This window comes from Saimiri boliviensis, chromosome 14 (assembly GCF_048565385.1).
Source record: "Saimiri boliviensis isolate mSaiBol1 chromosome 14, mSaiBol1.pri, whole genome shotgun sequence".
Classification (NCBI taxonomy): domain Eukaryota; kingdom Metazoa; phylum Chordata; class Mammalia; order Primates; family Cebidae; genus Saimiri; species Saimiri boliviensis.
Genome location: NC_133462.1, coordinates 73,697,603 through 73,720,311, shown reverse-complemented (window position 1 = coordinate 73,720,311; position 22,709 = coordinate 73,697,603). Strand labels below are relative to the sequence as shown.

The window sequence follows — 22,709 nt, the reverse complement described above, 5'->3', positions numbered from 1 at the left end:
CATTGCAGTGGCGTGATCATGGTTCACTGCAGCTTGACCTCCCGGGCTCAAGTGATCCTCCTGCCTCAGCTTCTTGAGTAGCTAGGACCACAGGCTTGAGCCACCATGCTTGGCTAACTTCTAAATTTTTTTTGTAGAGACGAGAGTCTCCCTGTGTTGCTCAGGCTCAGATCTTTTAATTAAACTGCTATAGGGAGGAGAGGCATTCTCTTTTTCTGTTATCCCGTGTCTCACTTAGGACCTTGTAGATAGGATTCATTTCCCATGAAGGCTCTGAAACTCTGGAATTTACTCTTCTTGGAGATCTGACATTACTGTAAAGATACAGAGTGTACCATAGATGTTTTGATTTTGCTAAGACCTTCAGTGGACAAATGCACTGTGTAGCTCTCAAATGGTGGTAAGGCTGGGATTTTAAAAATATATATTAATATGCATGATAAAATTGATCAGAAATTAGTCATTGAAGATATAATTTTTTATTTAGTTTCATGGAAGAATTCATGTTTCTTTATCTTCTTCTTCTAGTCCTAAAGAATATTCTTACATATAATAAAGAATTCCCATTTGATGTTCAGCCTGTCCCATTAAGGTAAAATAAACATTTATATTTGTTTTCTTATTTTATACTTCATTTTTAGATATTTCTGGATTTTCCTAAATATCAACTTTGGTATTATTGATGTCATTGACATCAGCAGTGTTAACAGTATATCAGCATTTTTTAATATCAGCATCTTACTTGGGAAACGAGTAGCTGTGGGGCATCACTAGTGTATTTAGTTTTTCAACTTACTGTTTTTTCTGCCCTTTTTCATGTAGAAGAATTTTGGCACCTGGTGAAGAAGAGAATTTGGAATTTGAAGAAGATGAAGAAGAGGGTGGTGCTGGAGCAGGGTCTCCTGATTCTTTTCCTGCTAGAGTTCCTGGTAGGTATCCCTTATTAAAAATACACATTACTTAACTGCATCAAAAGTCAGGGTGTTTGAAGCTTACTTTGGTATTTGCTAGTGGGGCAATAAAACCACCCTAAGCCCATGCAAATCTTAGGCAAATTTTGTTGGGAGTAGCTATTTCATAAATACAATGTGAAGGTATCTTACTGTCTGTGTCAGGGGTCCTCAGGACCATCCCCATGTTCAGTGATTCACTTGGATGACTCACAAGGCTCACTATGTAGTTGTATTCACAGCTAGGATTCATTACAAGAGAACACAAGAACAAAATCAGCAAACAGAAGAGGCACAAGGGCAAAGTCTGGAGGAAACCAGATGCAAGCTTTCAAAAATCCCCTTTCAGTAGAGTCACGTAAGATGTGCTTAATTTCCCCTGCAGCGAGTCGTGACAGCATAGGTGAAATGCACAATGTTGTCTATAAGAGAAGCTCTTTAGAGTCAGTGCCCAAAGCTTTTATTGGGGACTACTTATGTGGGTACCTCCTGCCTGGCACAGACCAAAATTCCAGACTACCGAAGGAAAGAAAGTGTTTAGCACAAACCATATTGTTTACACAGTTTAGGCATGGTGACCATTCTTATCAGGGAATAGTGGGAACCCTCCCCAAATCCAAGATCCCAGCTGCCAGCCATGGGCTGACCTTGCAAGGAGGTTTTCTAATAATAGGCCTGCTATCTTAATTCTTTTCTGTATACTGTCATAAGTGCTTCTTTTTTTTTTTTTTTTTTTTTTTTTGAGACAGTCTTGTTCTGTCACCCAGGCTAGAGTACAGTGGCACGATCTCAGCTCACTGCAAACTCCGCTTCCCAGGTTTCAAGCAGTTCTCAGATCTCAGCCTTCTGAGTAGCTGGGATTACAGGCGTGTGTCATTTGCCTGGCTAATTTTTTTTTTTTTTTTTGAAACGGAGTTTCGCTCTTGTCGCCCAGGCTGGAGTGCAATGGCACGATCTCGGCTCACCGCAACCTCCGCCTCCTGGGTTCAGGCAATTCTCCTGCCTCAGCCTCCTGAGTAGCTGGGATTACAGGCACACGCCACCATGCCCAGCTAATTTTTAGTATTTTTAGTAGAGACGGGGTTTCACCATGTTGACCAGGATGGTCTCGATCTCTTGACTTGGTGATCCACCTGCCTCGGCCTCCCAAAGTGCTGGGATTACAGGCTTGAGCCACCGCGCCCGGCCTTGCCTGGCTAATTTTTGTATTTTTAGTAGAGATGGGGTTTCGCCATGTTGGCCAGGCTGGTCTGGAACTCCTGACCTCAGGTGATCTGCCTGCCTCAGCATCCCATAGTGCTGGGATTACAGGCATGAGCCATTGCACCCAGCCCCATAAGTGCTTCTTTAATTAATCAAATTGCGGTGGTTAAAACTGGATCCATGGGGACTGGATACTGAACAATTGCCCTTTCTTGCCCATCTTGTTTTAGGGAAGTAAAGAATTTATGGCAAACCTTTTTTATTTACAGAAGCTCTCCATGAGTATCTTCCCTCCCTGTAAATAACATCAGCAAACAGCCTGGATAAATTTCTTGCCTCTCCCAATTACTGCTTTACTCTATTCTGTTCTTACAAAGTACAGTTTTTATTTCAGATAATCTAGTTCACTTTAGGAAGTATGGCAATCTACTGTAATATTGTGGCACATTTTAGAATAGATTCTAGATGTTTTTCATATAGTTAAATACAATTTATGTGCTGTTCGGAGAGCTTTCTTCATAATTAATATTCCAGTATTTTGAATACTTCTTGAGGAGGAGTCATTTGGAGTAGGAACAATATAGGCTTGGACCAATAGGTAACTAACTGGGCTTTTGAATCTGGGCTCTGACAATCACTAGTTGAATGACTTTGCACCTGTGTCTTAAACCAATCTGAACTTCTGTTTCTTTATAAAATGGGATAATGATAGTGCCTAAAGGTTACTGTGAAGATTAGCAAGATACTAAGTATAAAGCATTTAGCATTGTACTGTTCATATGCTGACTATTAGTGGTGGCTGTTATTATCACCTCTACCTGGGGATAGCAGTACCTATAGTGCAGGGTTACTGGAAATATTGCAGGCACTATCCATGGTAGCTCTTATTGTTAATAATGTTTCTTTGGAACAAGGGTATTATTTCTAATCTACTTTGCTTTATGAAGAGAGAGCTTTTTTTTTTTTTTTTTTTTTTTGCTTTTGTAGGGTATTTCAAGATTGCCAAGATGGTGAGGTAAATTATTTTGCCATTTCACTGACTCGATAATTTTTATTGCCTTTGCAAACCACGTACTGTAATTGGTGTAGCTTCCAGTTCTATAAATTCCTATCTGATTTGGTTGTTTGCCTGCTTACTGTACTTCTGTAGCAAACAAGAAGCAGATGATGTAAATCATGAAATGGGCAAATTACGATCTTTATGGGGTTCAGGTTGCTAAGTTGAAAAGGAACTTCTACCATAAATTAAATCCATTTGCTATGTAAGATTAAGCCCAAACTGAATTTGTATTCTGATATAACTTTGTGATATTTCATTTTAGAGATACAGATGCCTTACTAAACCCTTCTAGTCCCTGAATTTTTTTCCCCTAAAAGAAAGAGAGAGTAGGTATAGTTTAATTAGCTATATTTGGTTTGGGATCATATTGTTCAGGGCTTGTGTTATTGAAAAATAACTTGTGAAATTATATTCATTGAAAGTGACATTAAAATAGCAAGATGGCCTTTAGCTTTTAATGATAGAACAGGAAAAATTTTCTTGTTACGTAAAGGGAACCCAAGATTTAAAGGCAGATTTACTGGGATATTTATATATATGAAATTCACTTGGCTGGGCGCACAGTGGCTCATGCCTGTAATACTCACCACTTTGGGAGACCCAGGTGGGTGAATCACCTGAGATCAGGAGTTCGAGACTAGCCTGGCCAACATGGTGAAACCCTGTCTCTACTAAAAATACAAAAATGAGTCGGGCATGGTGGTGGGTGCCTGTAATCTCAGCTACTCGGAAGGCTGAGGCAGGAGAATTGCTGGAACCTTGGAGGAAGAGGTTGCAGTGAGCTGAGATCGGGCCGTTGCACTCCAGCCCAGGTTGACAACAGCAAGACTCCATCTCAAAAAAAAAAAAGAAAAGAAATTCACTCTTAATATGTATCTTTAATGAATTTTGACCAACTCCTATACTAACCACTACCACTGTTAAGCTAATGAGGTATGAGGTATGAGGTATGGTATGTAAATTTGGTATGACCAAGAATAGTTTTTTCTGATTTAAAATTTAAAATGACATTTTAGCCAGCCTTTCAGGAAAAGAAAAAACAAGTAGTCAAGCTTACTTACCTTTCTTGATATTAATCTCCTTCCTTTTCAAAATGTTAAAATTTCGTAAGGTAAACACATTTATTTTATATAATTGGCTTAGCCAAAATAGTAGGTAATTTTTCTAAAGATAATCTTGGTAGATTTTATTTAAATAGGAAGTATAAACTTATAACCTATTATTTTATAACCTGAAACTGTATTGATAGTCTTGAATAGTAAAGCTACTAAAATGATAAACCAAAGCAATACAAATTTAAAAATAGCCAAGACACAACTTTATACAGACTTTTAAAAACACTTTCTTACTAACATGATCCAAGCTCAAATAGTCCTAGCAGTTTCAGAATTATTGTACACAGGTGCTTGTTCTTCATCTCCTACATAGGCTTATGTGTGCATAAAATATTATTTTTGAAACTCAAAGAATGAAATTTACCTATCTCATGTCAAACCTGTATTGGTTTTTGGCCACATAACTACTCACTTCTGAGTTGAACTTGAAAGATAAGGAAACATGGATTTTATTTTCAGCTGAAATGAAGTAATTTCTTTTCATGCCCACACACATGTGATAAAGTCAAAAACTGCAGCAAATGTTTATTGCTTTCCTATGAATATCAGGCATTCTTTTTTATGGAAATCTGGAACATGTTTAGGGGCCAAGCAGTTAATACCATCTAAAGTATATGGTTATGATTACAAACAACATTAATCAGGTTAAGTTTTAATTTAGTCAGCAGACCTACATATAATATTATTTTGATGGTAATGGCCTGTAAGATTTTTTCAAAGTTTTAAAATAATTTCAAAAAAAATTTTTTTTTTTTTTGAGATGGAGTCTCGCACTGTCACCCAGGCTGTAGTGCAGCGGCGTGATCTCAGCTCACCTCAATCTTCACCTCCTGGTTTCAAGCAATTCTCCTGCCTCAGCCTCCCGAGTAGCTGGGACTATAGGCATGCACCACCTTGCCCAGCTAATTTTTTTGTAGTTTTAGTAGAGACAGGGTTTCACCATATTGGCCAGGATGGTCTCGATCTCCTGACTTCATGATCCTCTTACCTTGGCCTCCCAAAGTGCTGGGATTACAGGCGTGAGCCACCTTGCCTGGCCAAACTTATAATTTCAAAGTCTTTCTTTTAAAAGCTTGGAGGAACCCGTTAATCCTCAACTGCTAATCAATTGATAGCTAAAATAAATTGTATATGTATTTTAATATTTTACAACAATTTCTACCTCTAAATGTAATTCATTTCAAGCAAATAGATGGTATCACCATGACCTGTTATCTATGTACAGTGCAAACTGCAAAGATTTTCAAGACACATTTTATTTGTTATCTACCATCTACCAAATATTGTAGCCAGTTTGAGAAGTATTGTTATCTTAAATTGTGTTAAAAATTATCCCAAAATAATGCAAAGCATTATCAAGTATATCTTTTTTATTATATTTTGGCAGCACAAAGAAATATGTGCTCAAAAAATATTTGGATGACAGAGAAAATCAGATATGTAACAGATATGCAAATTTAATTATAAGTATGATAAATTAAAAACAGTGAAAACTAGCAATGCCTATATTATCATAGGTGTATATTTTATCATATATATATATTATCTGTTGAGTTTGCATTTTAGACACCTGATTGAACTCTGTCCTAAAAGTGTGGATAAAAAGTTATGTACTCCTTGTTCATGACATTTAATTTTCAAAGCACCTAGTCAACATAAGGACTGAACTCTCACTGAAGTACCAATGCCTGTGACAAGCATCTGTAAAATATCATATAAAAAGTCAAACAACCAAAACAGAGATATAGACCAATAGAACAGAACAGAGGCCATGGAGGCAATGCCGCACATCTACAACCATCTGATCTTTGACAAACCTGACAAAAACAAGCAATGGGGAAAGGATTCCCTGTTTAATAAATGGTGTTGGGAAACTTGGTTAGCCATGTGCAGAAAGCAGAAACTGGACCCCTTCCTGACACCTTATGCTAAAATTAACTCCAGATGGATTAAACACTTAAACATAAGACCTAACACCATAAAAACCTTAGAAGAAAACCTAGGCGAAACCATTCAGGACATAGGCATAGGCAAGAACCTCATGACTAAAACACCAAAAGCATTGGCAACAAAAGCCAAAATAGACAAATGGGACCTAATTAAACTCCAGAGCCTCTGTACAGCAAAAGAAACAGTCATTAGAGTAAACCAGCAACCAACAGAACGGGAAAAATTTTTTGCAATCTACCCATCTGACAAAGGGCTAATATCCAGAGTCTACAAAGAACTAAAACAGATTTACAAACAAGCAAACAAACCTATCCAAAAGTGGGTGAAGGATATGAATACTTTTCAAAAGAAGACATATATGAGGCCAACAAACATATGAAAAAATGTTTATCATCACTGATTATTAGAGAAATGCAAATCAAAACCACATTGAAATACCACTGAACAGCAATTAGAATGGCATTCATTAAAAAATCTGGAGACAACAGATGCTGGAGAGGATGTGGAGAAATAGGAACACTTTTACTCTGTTGGTGGAAATGTAAATTAGTTCAACCATTGTGGAAGACAGTGTGGTGATTCCTCAAGGACCTAGAAATAGAAATTCCATTTGACCCAGCAATCCCATTACTGGGTATATACCCAAAGGATTATAAATCGTTCTATTATAAAGACACATGCACAGGTATGTTCATAGCAGCACTGTTTACAATAGCAAAGACCTGGAACCAACCCAAATGCCCATTGACGATAGACTGGATAAAGAAAATGTGGCACATATACACCATGGAATACTATGCAGCCATAAAAAATAATGAGTTTGTGTCCTTTGTAGGGACATGGATGAACCTGGAAACCATCATTCTCAGCAAACTGACACAAGAACAGAAAATCAAACACCGCATGTTCTCATGTATAGGCGAGTGTTGAACAATGAAAACACAGGGACACAGGGAGGGAAGCATCACACACAGGGGTCTGTTGGTGGGGCCAAGGGAGGGACAGCGGTGGGTAGGGAGGTCAGGGAGGGATAACATGGGGAGAAATGCCAGATGTAGGTGACGGGGGATGGAGGCAGCAAACCACATTGCCACATGTGTACCTATGCAGCAATCCGGCATGATTGCACATGTACCCCAGAACCTAAAATACAATAAAAAAAAGAAAAAAGGAAATGAAAAAAAAAAAAAAAGAAATAGAAAGCAAATAGATAAAGCTGTAGGTATAAGAATGCTTGGTTATAATTTTGGTTATAATCAAAAACTGCAAATAATCTAAGTATATATCAATAAGATAGTCATTAAATAAGTTATGAACATTCATGAAATTACTACATGAAAATGATTATAAATTTATATTGTATTATTATTAAAAATAAAGATTGAAAAGCAGATTAAAAAGTCAAACTTAATAGTCAAATTTAAATCACAATGTTTTCAGAAGATACGATCCTTAGTAATTTTCTGAGAAGGCATTGCCTCTTTTACGTTCTGGTCTGAGTGATGATATCCTCCTATTTTAGAACAAAGACCATCATGCCATTTGCCCTTTTGGACCACAAGAAAAATTTTCCTTTTGTTGTGCTGTGTGATGTAAACGATAGCAATTTTTTAGCTTATTCAGAAATAATAAGACAAAAAAGGAAATGACAGCCTTCCTCTTCTCAATGTGAAGACAGGGTCTTAAAGGATTTCACCGACTTCAAGTTCCTTCCATGCAACCCCAGACTCCTGATCCATTCATAGTCTGATTCTCCGTAATCTCCATTGTCCAGAGCATCTTTAGCCACACACAGAGAACTAGTCAGTGTGAGAAGATCCTATTCCTTGCCAGGATCTCCATTTTTATCAGCTTTCTCTTGGAACAGAGAAGTTCTAAGTGAGGGCTCACAGATGCTCCTCAACTTTTCTCTGTACCAGCTGTAGGAGGGAGAGTCATACTGATTGCTGGGCACCTTGGTGGTCATCTGGGGATTCACATGTCCAGCATGGACAGAGAGGACTTGCTTGCACAGTCACCTTCTCCTCCCCACGGTGGCAGTGGCTATAACACACTCTTCCTAGAGCCTGCCCTGTTGCTAGATTAGACACCTTTACAGTTTTCAAAACATTCTCTTTTTTATTTTCTTTTTTTCGAGATGGAGTCTCACCCTGTTGCCCAGGCTGGAGTGCGGTGGCACAATTTCAGCTCACTGCAACCTCTGCCTCCCGGGTTTAAGCAATTCTCCTACCTCAGCCTCCCGAGTAACTTCAATTACAGGCATGCACCACGATGCCGGCTCATTTTCGTATTTTTAGTAGAGACAGAGTTTCACCATGTTGGCCAGGCTGGTCTCAAACACCTTTCCAGTTCACTCAAGAATGGTGGCTTAACAGAGCCACCATGTCCAGCCAACTTTCAAAACATTTTTGAGTGAACTGGTCTTTGTCGAACAAACGTAGCCATTTCTGGGATGCCTAGAATCTCTTTTTATTTTATTGGTGAGAATTTTGACAGCAGCACCTCAGTAAAGAAAGCCATGAGTGTGACAGTGCCGGAGTTTTCTGTTGTTGGACCCCATAGTGCACATGGCAGGACATTTTTTCAGAGGTGCACATGAGGACAGGGCATTCAATCCAGCTTGGCCTTTGCTTGTTTGGAGGCTTCACAGCAGAAAAAGTTTTCTTGATTTCACTATTATTTATAACCTACAAATGCTATAGCATGTCATTTATTGGTAAAATTTGTAGACTCAGTGAGAAGGTTTTTGTTTTGTTTTGTTTTTTTGGGCAATTTGTCACAAAACCTCTTAGGATATGAAAAGTCATCTCTGTCCACTTATTGTGCTGTTTGGTCATGGAGACTTTTAAATTTCTTATACTGTATCTTGTCCAAAAAAACGTAATTTCACATGCAGGCATTATGAGATCCTTGCCCACTGTGTGACTTCTTTCTCCCGGCATTAAGTTTTGCTACTAAGTAGTTTGCTTTTTGAGCCTTTTTTTAACTGAACATGACTTAAAAAAAAAAAAAAGAAAAAGCTTTACTCTATTTTAAATGGCCATTAGGATCTCAAAATAATCAGTTTCTTTGCTTATCAGTGGCTGTGACTTGCAGTTAAGTGACTTTTTCAGTTTTGTTGGATCCATCACTGCATTAATAAATTGTTTTCACTGATGATGCAACTTGGAAATTATCCATCCAAGTACAACCTTATTACTAAGTAGTTCTCATCATTAAATTGACTTTTTTGTGTTCCCCAGTGCATTAGTGCAGTGAAATAATTCAGAAGCTTGAAATTCATTGTTTTTACCTAGACAGAATTGTCTCTATGCCTAGGATTAGAATCTTTCTCTCCTAGCTTGTACCACTTTAGAAATCACATTGAATTGAAAAATTTCCTCCAGTTTTCTTTGATACAAGTAGAGCATGTTTGCTTCAGCTGGTGGTGCATAAGGGAAGTTTGGGGCAGGTAAATCTGAAGAGGCTAACATTAGACTGCTGTATAGAGCTCATCAGCTACCAGTGGCTTCCCCTGTCGCCTATAAAATAAAAAAATAGGCTGGGCGCGGTGGCTCACGCTTATAATCCCAGCACTTTGGGAGGCCGAGGTGGGTGGATCATGAGGTCAAGAGATCGAGACCATCTTGGTCAACAAGGTGAAACCCCGTCTCTACTAAAAATACATAAATTAGCCGGGTGTGGTGGTGCACAACTGTAGTCCCAGCTACTCAGGAGGCTGAGGCAGGAGAATTGCTTGAACCCAGGAGGCGGAGGTTGTGGTGAGCCGCGATCGTGCCATTGCACTCCAGCCTGGGTAACAACAGCGAAACTCTGTCTCAAAAAAAAAAAAAAAATAGACCAAATCAAGTGAACATAATCTTACTGCTTACTGCCATATGTGGCTTAAAGACCTTTAATAAAATTGCTGTAGGGGGCTGCAGTCTCTTTCCATCACTGTCAATATGCATTGCTCAGCGTACAAAGCCCATTGCAGGAGCTACAAATGGTATAGTATTGTCCTAGTATTTTATTGTCTTTAGTGCATATTTTAAGGCAGTACATTGATAGAAATCACTCTCTTGCTCCTAGTGACAGCTCAAGGACATCCTGAGATTCCACAGAACCCAGGTTGAGAAATCTTGATTTAGACAGTTGTAGCCATACAGAGCTTTTCATATTTAGAAGTGTGAGGTAGAAATAATGCATCACCTCCCCAAAGATGTCCACATCCTAATCTTCAGAATCTGTGCATATGTTTGTTACGTTACTTGGCAACGGAGACTTTGCAGATGTGATTATGTTAAGGACCTTGAGATTGGGAGGTTATCCTGCAGCTCCTGTTTAGGTTCTATGGACAATTTAAAAATGACCAAATGGGGTGTGGTGTTTAAAAGCATGGACTCTGGTGCCAAACTGATATATGATTGTAGGCAGATTACTTAACTTTTCTGTGCCTTAGTTTTCACTTCTGAAAAAATGGGACTAACATTAGCACCTATGTTATGGGGTTGTTGGGAGGATTAAATGAGTTAGTACATGGAAAGGATTAGAACAGTGCCTGGAACATTCTAACATGTTCTATAAAAGTTAGCTGTTTATTATTTATGCAGCTTTTCCATATGGAAGAACATTTATTATTTCTGATCCTTGCTTTACATATAACAGCAAATGATTTTCCACAAAAAGCTAGAAACACACAGCTTTTTGTGGATCATATGATTTCTTTTCTTACTCCAGTTACAGTCTTCAAGTTTTATAAATGTAGTTACTTATTCTCATATTTCTCTGTACAGTGAATGCATTCATTCTTCTTTTAGAAATCTTGCCTTTAATGCATTGCCTTGATTTCTAATTACTGTGTGGTTTTATCTTTGATACACAAATAAGTTAACTTTCTCCTCTAACCCAGGAATGGTATAGTATTTTATCCTAGTATTTTATCTTCCTTCATGCATATTATATAAGGCAGTGCATTGATAGATGTTTTCAGGCTACATGTTTTCTAGAGCATGATAACCTCTAGAGCTGTAAAGTTTGTTTATTCATTCAGCAAAACATTTCTGCAATGAAGATCTCTTTATTACTAGTGCAAACAATACAAAAATGAACAGTTACTCATACCCATCTTTCAGGATCTCACCATGTAAGACAAAGCCAAAAAAAAGTACACCATGATGGTTAGAGGTGGACACAGTACATTATGAGTGAACAAAAAAAGGGCCGAGGGAGTTTAGCAAAGGTAATCTAGCTAGAACTGAGACTCAAAAGGAGTGCAGGAGTTGACGAGGCAGAGATATAGCACATGAGAAACTACTGAAAAATACACTTTTCTATATCATCTGTCATCTTAATTATATAACTTCAGCTGTTCGTTAGTAAGGATCAAACTGAACCTTCATAATTGAGTGAAATGTTTTATGTTCTACCCTAAATTAGGGAAGAACTGAATATTTTTTCGGCTTGGAATCACTGCCTTCATATTACATTATTAGAAATATATTTAGTAGTTAGATTAAACCTTATTATAGTCTCAGGCAAAAAAAAAAAAAAAAAAAAAAAAGTTGGGCCGGGCGCGGTGGCTCAAGCCTGTAATCCCAGCACTATGGGAGGCCGAGGTGGGTGGATCACGAGGTCAAGAGATCAAGACCATCCTGGTCAACATGGTGAAACCCCGTCTCTACTAAAAATACAAAAAATTAGCTGGGCATGGTGGCACGTGCCTGTAATCCCAGCTACTCAGGAGGCTGAAGCAGGAGAATTTCCTGAACCCAGGAGGCAGAGGTTGCGGTGAGCCGAGATCGCGCCATTGCACTCCAGCCTGGGTAACAAGAGAGAAACTCCGTCTCGGAAAAAAAAAAAAAAAGTTGTTTGTTGGTAAGAAGGAAAGAAATGTCAGCCTCATCATTTCAACTAAATATCTAAACAATTACAGGTTATGAAACTGATTCATCTAAAGGTAGAAGAATTTTTAATGTTTACTTGGGAGAAAATATGATAAAAAGAACTTCTCTCTTGTCTGTCAGAAACCACCACAATCAAAGTCAAAATGACAAAGAACTAATATCTTTAATATGTAAAGAAAATTTTAAGTTATGACTATAAAGACTCCAAACACATTAGAAAATTGAGCAAAAAACATAGATAGTACACACACACACGTACACACACCTCAAGATATACAGATAGCCCTTAAACATATTAAAAGATACTCAACTTCACCTGTGATGAAAGACACACAAATTAAAACTACTATTGCTGAGGCAGTGGGGAAATGGACTCATTCATCACTGGTGGGAATAGAAAATGGCGATAGTCCCTTTAAAGGAGAGTTCAACAATAGCTCAACAGCAACAAAAATAGACAATTTTTCTTAGTTTAGCAATCCTGTTCCTAGGAATTTACTCTGAAGGTTCACCTCCAATAATTTGGAAACAATTTTTAAAAAATACTTGCATATATACAGTGTTCTCTATTGAGGTGTTTTTGGTGATAGTAATAAATTAGAAACCACCTAAGTGCCATACGAAGATTGGCTGAATAAGTAGCCAATATATGGAATATTACAGAAAGTAATTAGGAAAATCTCCACCAACTATTGAGTGATTTTTTTTCAGAATATATTGTTAAATCAACAAGATACATATATCAGGGTAATTAACATTAGTCGATTAAGGAGAAAAATCTCATCTTCTCAGTAGATGCAGAAAATGTTTTCAATTATATTCTAATTTCATTCATGATTTTAAACATTTCTGAGCAGACCAAGAATAGAACATCTTTAATCTGATGAAAGGTAACTATAATGACATTTAGGGCCTCAGTCATATTTAGTGATAAAATGGAAAACTGACCTTTTCAGATCAGGAACAAAACAAGGGTGCCTACTATTATCTCCTTTCCTCAACAGTGCTTTAGAAGTTCTGGCCAGTGTACTAGTATAAGAAAAAGAAATAAAATCCAAAAATTGGTGGGGGAAACCTGTCTCTTTATTTGCAGATGTTATGAATATGTATTTAGAACATGCAAGAAAACTTGTAGATAAGTCATTAGCATTAAGAGAGTAGGGTTCCTGAGTATAAAATCTGTACGTAAAAATCACTCTTCCCCCAGCAGAGATATTATTAAAAAATTAATCCTATCTCTAAGCAATAAGTGCTCAATGAAATATTGTAATGTCTATGATAGTATCAGAAAATACCAAATATCTTATAATAAACCCAACAAAATAAGTATAAGACTTTTGTGAAGCAAAGTATAAAATCTATTGAGAAAATTAAGAAATCTTTAAAAAGTTCGTGGATCGGAAGAAGCGATTTCTAAAGATGTGATTCTTTCTAAAATTCATCTGAACTTCACTGCAATTCCAACAGGTTATTTTTTTTGTTTGTTTTTCTTTTTTTGCCTCAATGTTAATAAGGAAAAGAATGGGAAATTAGACTGTATAATTATTCAATTAAATACACAATTATTGAGTTGTAAATGATTTTCTCCATCAGTAGTAACTAGTGGCAAATGCCTGTAGTCTCAGCTACTCTGGAAGCTGAGGTGGGAGGATTGCTTGAACCTGGGAGGTCGAGGCCGCAGTGAGCTGTGATTATGCCACTGCACCCCAGCCTTGGTGACAGAGTGAGACCCTGTGTCAAAAAACAAAGTAACTAAAGGATTTGTTGATCAACTCTAGTGTTATATTTCTCAAAACGTTATGATAATATAACAAATATTTTAAAAGTTTTTTCTTTTTTCTAGCACTTCATATTGAGATGCAAAGTATATTCTATAAATGAGTATATACAAAGTATATGCATATATGAGTTATTAATTATGTGGTAATTTATAATTGGGCTTCCTAGAGTGACTTGAATTTCTGACAAACTTGAATAATTTCTGGTTTAATGGTGACTGTGAGAAATGGAAGTGCAGATTTCTCTTGTGTGTTAGTAAATATTTGAAAAGAGTAATGCCAAGTGTTTGGGAGTTTGGGAACCAAAATCATGCCTGGCTAGTTACTAAGTCAGTTACGAGCAACACTGTATCTTCTCTGTGTTTGTTAAAATGTTTACTCTGAAATGACATGGAGCTTTTATTGCTTTTTCTCTGTTGCCAGGTACTTTATTACCAAGGTTGCCATCGGAACCAGGAATGACATTACTCACTATCAGAATTGAGAAAATTGGTTTGAAAGATGCTGGGCAGTGCATCGATCCCTATATTACAGTTAGTGTGAAAGGTAAGTAACTCTGTTTACTTTTTTTTCCTCTGGTGAATTTTATAATGCTCATTTGGGACCATTTTTTTTGGTGGTGGGGCAGGGAGTCTTATGTGTATGACAACTCATTTTAGTTCATTCTGTGATGAGGCAAAAGAGGTCGTCACTTCTTCACTGAATACTTCTGAGAGAGTTACTTATTTTCTTATTTATAACTTACATTCAGTTTTGCTTTTGAGTTTTTCTTTGTGTGTATCTTTTTATTCTTAAGATTCTGTCTAGGGTTTTGGCTAGACATACACATTGTCTTCAACAGCAGACTCATCCTTTAGGATACAGGTTAACAGAATGTTTCTCACCTTCCAAAGGTGTGTAGGTTTGTTTGCAAAGCCCAGTGTTCTGTTACCCCTTTCCTCCTGCATTAGGCCCTCTCCTTCCTGTTCAAGAGAGAGTTCTACATCGAAGAGTCCTACAGAGGTGGATAAGAATCAGGCCTTAAGTAACTCATCAGTGAAGACAGGGAGCTAGAACAGATCCATAGCATTCATGCTCTGAGTGAATCCTGTGGAGTGTTCAACAATTGAAGTGCTTCTTATCATTCACTATGTCACTATGGTTAGGAAGCATGATTATTCTTAGGATTTTTTTTTTTTTTTTTTTCCTCCTATCTAGTGTGGTAGTTCATTATTTCTTAAAAACAACCTTTTCACTCTTTCAGAGGGAAACCACATTGGTTGAATTCTTTCGTTATTGCCATTCATACTTTATTTATAAGGTACTTAACAGTCTTTTAAAAATAATTACTGGATAATTGAGAATGAAGTTGTCATACTTCTATCCAGAAACATCTGCACAGCTAATCCAAGTGGTTTACTTTAATCTGTAATTTGAAGCCAGTAAAGAAACAGATAGGGGCTGAAACCAAATGAGAACTTTTGTCAGTCATAGAAATAAATTCAGATTCAAAACTTATTAGTACCAGTTAAAATAAAAAGGAACTGAGCCACAGAGAGGGATTATTATTCACTAATGCTGTGAAACTTTTACTTCTGATGTTATCAGTTTTCAAATATACAGCCTACCTGAAATATTCTACATTATAGTTTGATAGGTCATTTACAGAACTGCTTATCTCATTTAGGAATGTACACTGTAAAACAAAGATATTTAATGATAGTGTAGTAGCTGTTAAGTTACCTTTGCATACATGTTGAACTAAAATATGTTTTTGTAAATATCTTTTAAGAACTAAAACAATCAAATAAATGTACTATATTGTTTTAAGGTCTCTAAGACAGATCTGTTGAATAACACGTAAACACTTGAGTAGTCATTAAATGAGTCCATGTTGAATTTGATTAAACTGGTAGATTCCTGGATCCAAGAAATTAAAACTATACACAATAACTTAGTGTTTTGTCTAGTTGGTATAAAATAGGTTATGTTATAACAAATATAATGAGAATTTAGATAATATGTAAAAGTGTATTCATTAATGGAAGGATTTCATTGGCAATTCTCATGTCCATTTTTTGGTCCTTTGACTTGAATACAGCAGGGGGATTTTGATAATGTTAGATATAAAGGCCTTTCCAAACCATGCACTTGATCAAGTTTGGAAATTAGGTCCCATTGAGGCATATTATTTACATTTTAAGTATTTATTGCAGCCAAAAATAGAGTGGCCTATTTCCTAAGGAAAACAAAAAGTTACCATCTCTATAAAGTTCTTCCCTATAAAGATCAAATTTTATGTTCTACGAGCTTTCTTTTGTACCTGATTGAGACAGGCTTCCTCCTTCCCACTGCAAAGTCACCCATCCCTCACTCAGCCCCTCCAGTGCCTCTGTGGTCACCAGCAACTCTTCAGGTACCTACTCATGCTAAATGGGAATTTCTGTTAGCCCAAGAATTTCCTCTCTGCTTTCTTCAGGCATCCTTAGGAAATGTACCCTTTGTAGTTCGCAGGGTGTTTTTTTGTTTTTTTTTTTTTTTTTTGAGATGGAGTTTTGCTCTTATTGCCCAGGCTGAAGTGCAATGGCAAGATCTTGGCTCACTGCAACCTCTGCCTCCCAGATTCAAGTGATTCTTCTGCCTCAGCCTCCCAAGTAGCTGGGATTACAGGCGTGCATGCCACTATGCCTGGTTAATTTTTTTGTATTTTTAGTAGAGATAGGGTTTCACTACGTTGGTCAGGCTGGTCTTGAACTCCTGACCTCAAGTGATCCACCCGCCTTGGCCTCCCAGAGTGCTGTGATTACAGGCATGGGCCACCGCACCCTACCTAGTTTACAGTTTTTAAGTCTGTATATTTGAATGTTCCTAAAGAGAAACTTATTTTCTCTTTAGATCTGAATGGCATAGACTTAACTCCTGTGCAAGATACTCCTGTGGCTTCAAGAAAAGAAGATACATATGTTCATTTTAATGTGGACATTGAGCTCCAGAAGCATGTTGAAAAATTAACCAAAGGTTTGTAATCTTAAATAATAATTGGCTTCTTTATGGACAGAATTCTCATCTTATTTGTGTTTGTACATATGGTGGACCTAGCATAGTTAGTATCTGGCAAAAGCAAATGTCACATAGTGTTTATTGATTTCAATAAAATATACATATTTTTTAAATGTGAGAATTAGGAATTGTGTTATCTACTTGTCTATAATACTGTTATGTAGTAAAACAGTCTTTAATAATAGAATTTTATTGTCTTTACCAAGAAAACAAAGTTTTTCACACACTAAAGGTCTGGGAGAAGCAGGAGCTACCTAAGGCTCCCTGATGATTAAGTGTTGAATATTTCTAGTATTTGGTAGAACGATAACTTGACTTGCAGTTAATTGTTAGGAAATAGGAAAGGTCACAAATTTCTGAAATAGTGAGATTACATTTCCAAGTGCAGTTCTTAGGATTAAATAATTCCCCATGCTTTTCGCCCAGTGAGAATTTCAGTGTTCCCCAAAGAGGTGGCTTCAGAATCCCTTTTGTCACCTGAGGGTTCAGTTGCAGTTTCTGAAATTTTCAAGCTCTGTAGGATATACAAGTGCCTTTTGAAATGACTGCCTCAGCTTCTGAAATATTTGATATTTCACTTCTCAAGTCTGGTTCTGCTGCCTCCTCTGTTCCTCAGCTAAAAGACCTTTCAGTGCTTCTGTTACAACAGTGGTCCTCAGAATAATGACCCCTGGGATAGCAGCAGCAGCACCTGGAACCTTGTTAGATGCCAACCCCAGACTGCCTGAATCCAAAACCATGGGGACCGGCCTAGGGCTCTGTTTTAGGAAGCCCTCTAGGCGATTCTGACATACACCGAAGTTCCAGAGTGGCTGTGTTGGCAGACTGTGTATGTAGGAGTGCTTATTAAATATTGTTGAAGAAATTTCAGTTATGAGTATGTCTTCTGAACAAAACTATTGATTTGTTTCATTTCTTTAACTCCATTGCCTTAGAAATGTTTGTGATGTGGAGGAGAGAAGGTGAAGTGTTTCGTGGGCTAACTTTTCTGTTTTATTACACTGCATTCTTTCTTAATGGCTTGGCTCGCCAGATAATAAAAGTAGAACTAGATTCAGAATTTGACTCTATTCAATTTTCTCTAGCTTCAAACTTACTGTAGTTTTAACTGATATTAGTGTTAATGAACATACTTTCATGTTTACAAACATTTTAACTTAATCTTCCCAGGATATTCTTATTTTATATTTTGTTTCTTCTTATAAATAGCATGATGAAGGACACAGGAAATATGTTATTTACAGGTGATGCAGATTAATAATTTAACTTCCTCAGAATGATGGTAACATATTTGAACTTTAGCATTGTTTTCAAACGTGACTTTATCTTCACATTTATTCAAACCTCAAGACACAGCCATGAGGCGGAGATGGGTTTCCTAGCGGAAAAGACTCTGCTATCTTAAAAAATCTCTGAGGTTTTCTAATGACAGAATGCCTGCGATTCTTGTGGGAGGGAGAAGAGAAGCCACCATTTGTAGAAATGACAAGGTCACACACCTAGGGAAGAGGTGTTAGCAGTAACCTAACTTGTAATCCTTTCGAATGTGTTGGGAGTGGATGGCTGAATATGCCCATCTCTCCCTCACCCACATCCCAGGGTCTCCTGAGCAGTTGGTTTTGCTTTCCCTCCTTGTCATGTGACATGCTCCATTTGGACCCAAGTGCCAGTGTTGTACATACATTTCTGAACATTGCTAAACTTCTAGTGACTTGTGAGTTGTCATCAGTGAAAGCATTGAATGTATGTTGTCTTTGAAAGCCAAGCTCCTGCACTCCTCTGGGTAAGGCACTATTTAGAAGTAGTCAGTAAAGAGTGAGACCGATTTCCTTCCTTCACTTTCCATGCCTTCTTTAGAAATTCATTTTTCTTGGCCACATTGATGAGGCAATTTATTTCTCTCTTTTTAGCTTTTTTCTGCAGGATTGGGGGAAGAGTTTATCTGTTGGACTTTGGGGACATAGAACTGTCTAAATTTCTTTTTTTTTTTTTTTTGAGACAGTGTCTCACTCTGTCACACAGGCTGGGGCACAGTGGCACGATCATGGCTTACTGCAGCCTTAATCTCTCCTGGCTCAAGTGATCCTTCCGAGTAGCTGGGACTACAGGAATACACCACCAAGCCCGGCTATTTTAAAAAACTTTTTGTAGAGGTTGGGGTCTTACCATGTTGCCCAGGCAAACTCCTGGGCTCAAGTGATCTGCCCACCTTGGCGTCCCAAAGTGCTGGGATTACAGGCATGAGCCACCGCGCCAGGCCAGAACTGTCTGAATTCTCATTATCACTTGCTCATCAGAGGAGAGGGGTAGAATAAATAGACTTGCTCTTTGAACCTTTGTCTTCCACAGCACTGTCTTAACACAAACATGCAATTCCAGGAAAAACATCAGAACAGTGCTTTGAATACTGAAAAAGTTATTAAGGAAAGAGATAACATTTTATAGCTGAACCAGCATGTGATTTATGTTGTTTGAAATCCAAAATACCCCCATGATTGGAGTTTTGAGTTTTTGCTTTGGGGTAAGGGAAATGATTCAAGCTTAATTTTTTTTTTAGGAACTCTTTTAAATGCATTTTCTACCTAAGGAGTTTCTATGGGTATTGAAGTATCTTTGTTCTTCTATGGTATTTCATGTTTTATAGCAGCTTGCGATTCTACCTGTGTACATAACTGTTATACATGCTTGAGGCAGTCTAGCTAAAGAAGTTTTGCTATAGTTTGTAGAATTGGATGATAAGGAGACATGTCATTCTATTCAGATACAGAAGAGTTTGGGGCGACAACCATGTTAAGTTATTGTCAAATCATTGAGACTGGCACAAGTTGCTTTATTAAATTATGCCAGCCGTAGCTGTTCATATGCTTCTGGTGATCAAAGAAAATGAATTGACACACCAGTGGTTTATGTGGCTTGTTTTAATTCCTTAGGTGCAGCTATCTTCTTTGAATTCAAACACTACAAGCCCAAAAAACGGTTTACCAGCACCAAGTGTTTTGCTTTCATGGAGATGGATGAAATTAAACCTGGGCCAATTGTAATAGAACTGTAAGTGATGTGCATATAGAATTAGTACTAATTTGATAGTGACTAGTTTATCTTTCCTCTTAATCCCCCATATCCAGTATTTAACCCTGGAATAATTTAGTATTTTAAACAATGGTCTTTCTGTTGTAATTACAGATACAAGAAACCCACTGACTTTAAAAGAAAGAAATTGCAATTATTGACCAAGAAACCACTTTATCTTCATCTACATCAAACTTTGCATAAGGAATGATCCTGACATGAAGAACCTGGAACTTCTGTGAATTTTACCACTCAGTAGAAACCATCATAGCTCTGTGTAGCATGTTCACCCTTCAACAGGCAGGAAGCAAGCCGTACCCAGACCAGTAGGCCAGAGGGAGTCCTTTGCAAACCTGTACCACAGAATCAAAGTCCAGCACATCACTGATGTATAAGACTCCTTCGGATACAGGTCTATTGTAGATTTTGAAACATGTTTTTACTTTTCTATTAATTGTGCAATTAATAGTCTGTTTTCTAATTTACCACTATTCCTACCCTGCTTCCTGGAACAATACTGTTGTGGGATGTGCTCATCTTCAGACTTAATACAGCAATAAGAATGTGCTAGAGTTTACACATCTGTTCACTTTTGCTCCAGTATGCTCTTTTGATTTAACTTCAAGCTTTGGGTTGATGTGGGTAAGGTAGTGTCATACTGCTTTGAGAGGAATTGGACCAGTTCTGCTGCCTAGGAAGGTCTGTCTGGATATTTATAGGCTGCTCCTCCGAAGTGGCCTAAATTCACCCTGATCTGATAGTTTTTCCTGCTTAGAAAGTGTGCCTTGGCCAGATCAGTATCCCATAAGGGAGTGTTCCCTAGGTTGTAGCTCTGATTGTTTCCAGATGACCAGATTGTTTTTCCGAAAGTGAGCATATTTTTAGTCATGTTGATTAGCCAGCCGTTCTTCTACATCACATTATTACTCTCTCTGATGATGATTCTAGGGTTAACATTGGAACCCTCTCAAAAGAATTACAAATTTTTAGATGGGTTTACAATATCTTCTAAATAATGTAATCTAAAAATAATTGAGTCAGATGCTAACAAGATACTGCAGGCGTAACTGCTGTTTTTCTGACAACTGATTGTGAAACCTTAAAACCTGCATACCTCTTCTTATAGTGAGGAGTATGCAAAATCTGGAAAGATACTCTATTTTTTTTATATAGGTAGATAGGATCGCCATTTATTTCCTATTCAGATATACTGACATTCATCCATATGAAAATATGCAGGTCATTAGCTTACTATAATTTGACTATTTACTTTTGACTTAATGGGGCATAAAGAAAACTTTCATAGTACACATGAGGTGGATATTTGATACACAGAACATTAAGATTTGTGGGGGGCTTTCTGTGGGTTAGATGTGAAGCCCACATATTTTAATATTCACTATTTTAAATGAGCAATGCATGAGGGGAATGCAGTGTCAGTACCTGGCCTATTTTTAAACTAGTGTAATCACCCTAGTCATACCATTCAGTATGTTTGCTTTTTAAAATAAATAACCACAATTAAGTTGTTTTAGCCCTTGCACTTCAAGAGATCTAGTCTTTACTTTCAGTTGTCTGTTAGGTCCATTCCGTTTACTAGATGGATGTTAATAAAAACTACGTGAGCCTGAAAGAATTCTCAGCCAAATTTCGTCTTGTTTCTCATCTTGGTTGGATTAATTCCAAATCCCAAAATGATTCAGTCCACAATAGCTCTAGGGGATGAAGAATTTGCCTTACTTTGTTCACTCAGTTCTCAAGACTGTGAGTTGTCAAATCCCTAGACTGTAAGCTCTTCAGGGAGCAAGAAGCGCATTTTCTCCATGTCATGTGATTTTTCTAAGGTGCTTGGCAGCACTCTGTACCCTGTGGAGTACTCAGTACCTTTTGTTTGATGTTGCTGACAAGACCTAAAAAACAGTCCCTTAAAAGAAACCCATTAAAATGTAGCAAAAACGATGTATTATTTCTTCTCTTTTCTCATAAACCATAAGATATGTATATCAATGTGATAATTTATATGAAGCATCTGCTATCCTTCACATAAGTATGGTTTATATGAACTACAAATAACTTTCATCAACATTAAAGAAGCTGAAATTTAACACTGTGTGATTGATTAGCTTAACTTTAATTCAGCCCTGAATGTAACAAAAATGAGGGATTGTCTTGAAGTTGACACAGAATATACCACATCCCACAAATTATTTAAATTTACTTTCCAATGAAAAAAAATCAGCCACTGATGATACTATAACTATAGTAGAAATGTTTTTAGGCTGAATATTGCTGCTTCATCAATAAGTCAATTTTAGCAACTAAATCCAGACACAATTAGTTGGCGATGACTTCTGAAAGAGATGAAACTTTAGAGATGGAGAAGTTGACTGAGGGTTGATACTCCCTGTACCATCTGCATATTGGTACCCTGCTTGGGCTTTGCTGTAGAAATGGTGCAATCAGATGGATGTGAGAGGAAGCAATTATGGACCAGTTCACAACTTTTCAAATAAGCTACACTGGAATCTTTACAATTTACCAATTCCTCAATGATATCAGATACAGAAAAATCACCAAAAAAGGCTTTAGAGGGGAAAAATACTCTAATTTTGAATTTTAAAAATGGATTTAATTTACCTTTCCTACTTACCTTCCTAGAT

The 22,709-nt window shown here is 37.3% G+C and overlaps 1 protein-coding gene across 1 annotated transcript in view; it reads left to right on the top strand.

Annotated features, from left to right (window-relative positions):
- Positions 1–22,159, top strand: part of AIDA (axin interactor, dorsalization associated) — a 41,513-nt gene extending 19,354 nt beyond the window's left edge. Inside the window, exons 5-10 of the mRNA XM_003930327.4 lie at positions 529–592; positions 823–929; positions 14,365–14,487; positions 16,816–16,938; positions 19,911–20,028; positions 20,164–22,159. Of these exons, the coding sequence (XP_003930376.2) occupies positions 529–592; positions 823–929; positions 14,365–14,487; positions 16,816–16,938; positions 19,911–20,028; positions 20,164–20,260 (632 nt within the window). The 3' untranslated portion in view covers positions 20,261–22,159. The remainder of the gene's footprint in view (positions 1–528; positions 593–822; positions 930–14,364; positions 14,488–16,815; positions 16,939–19,910; positions 20,029–20,163) is intronic.
- Positions 22,160–22,709: the final 550 nt, after the last annotated feature.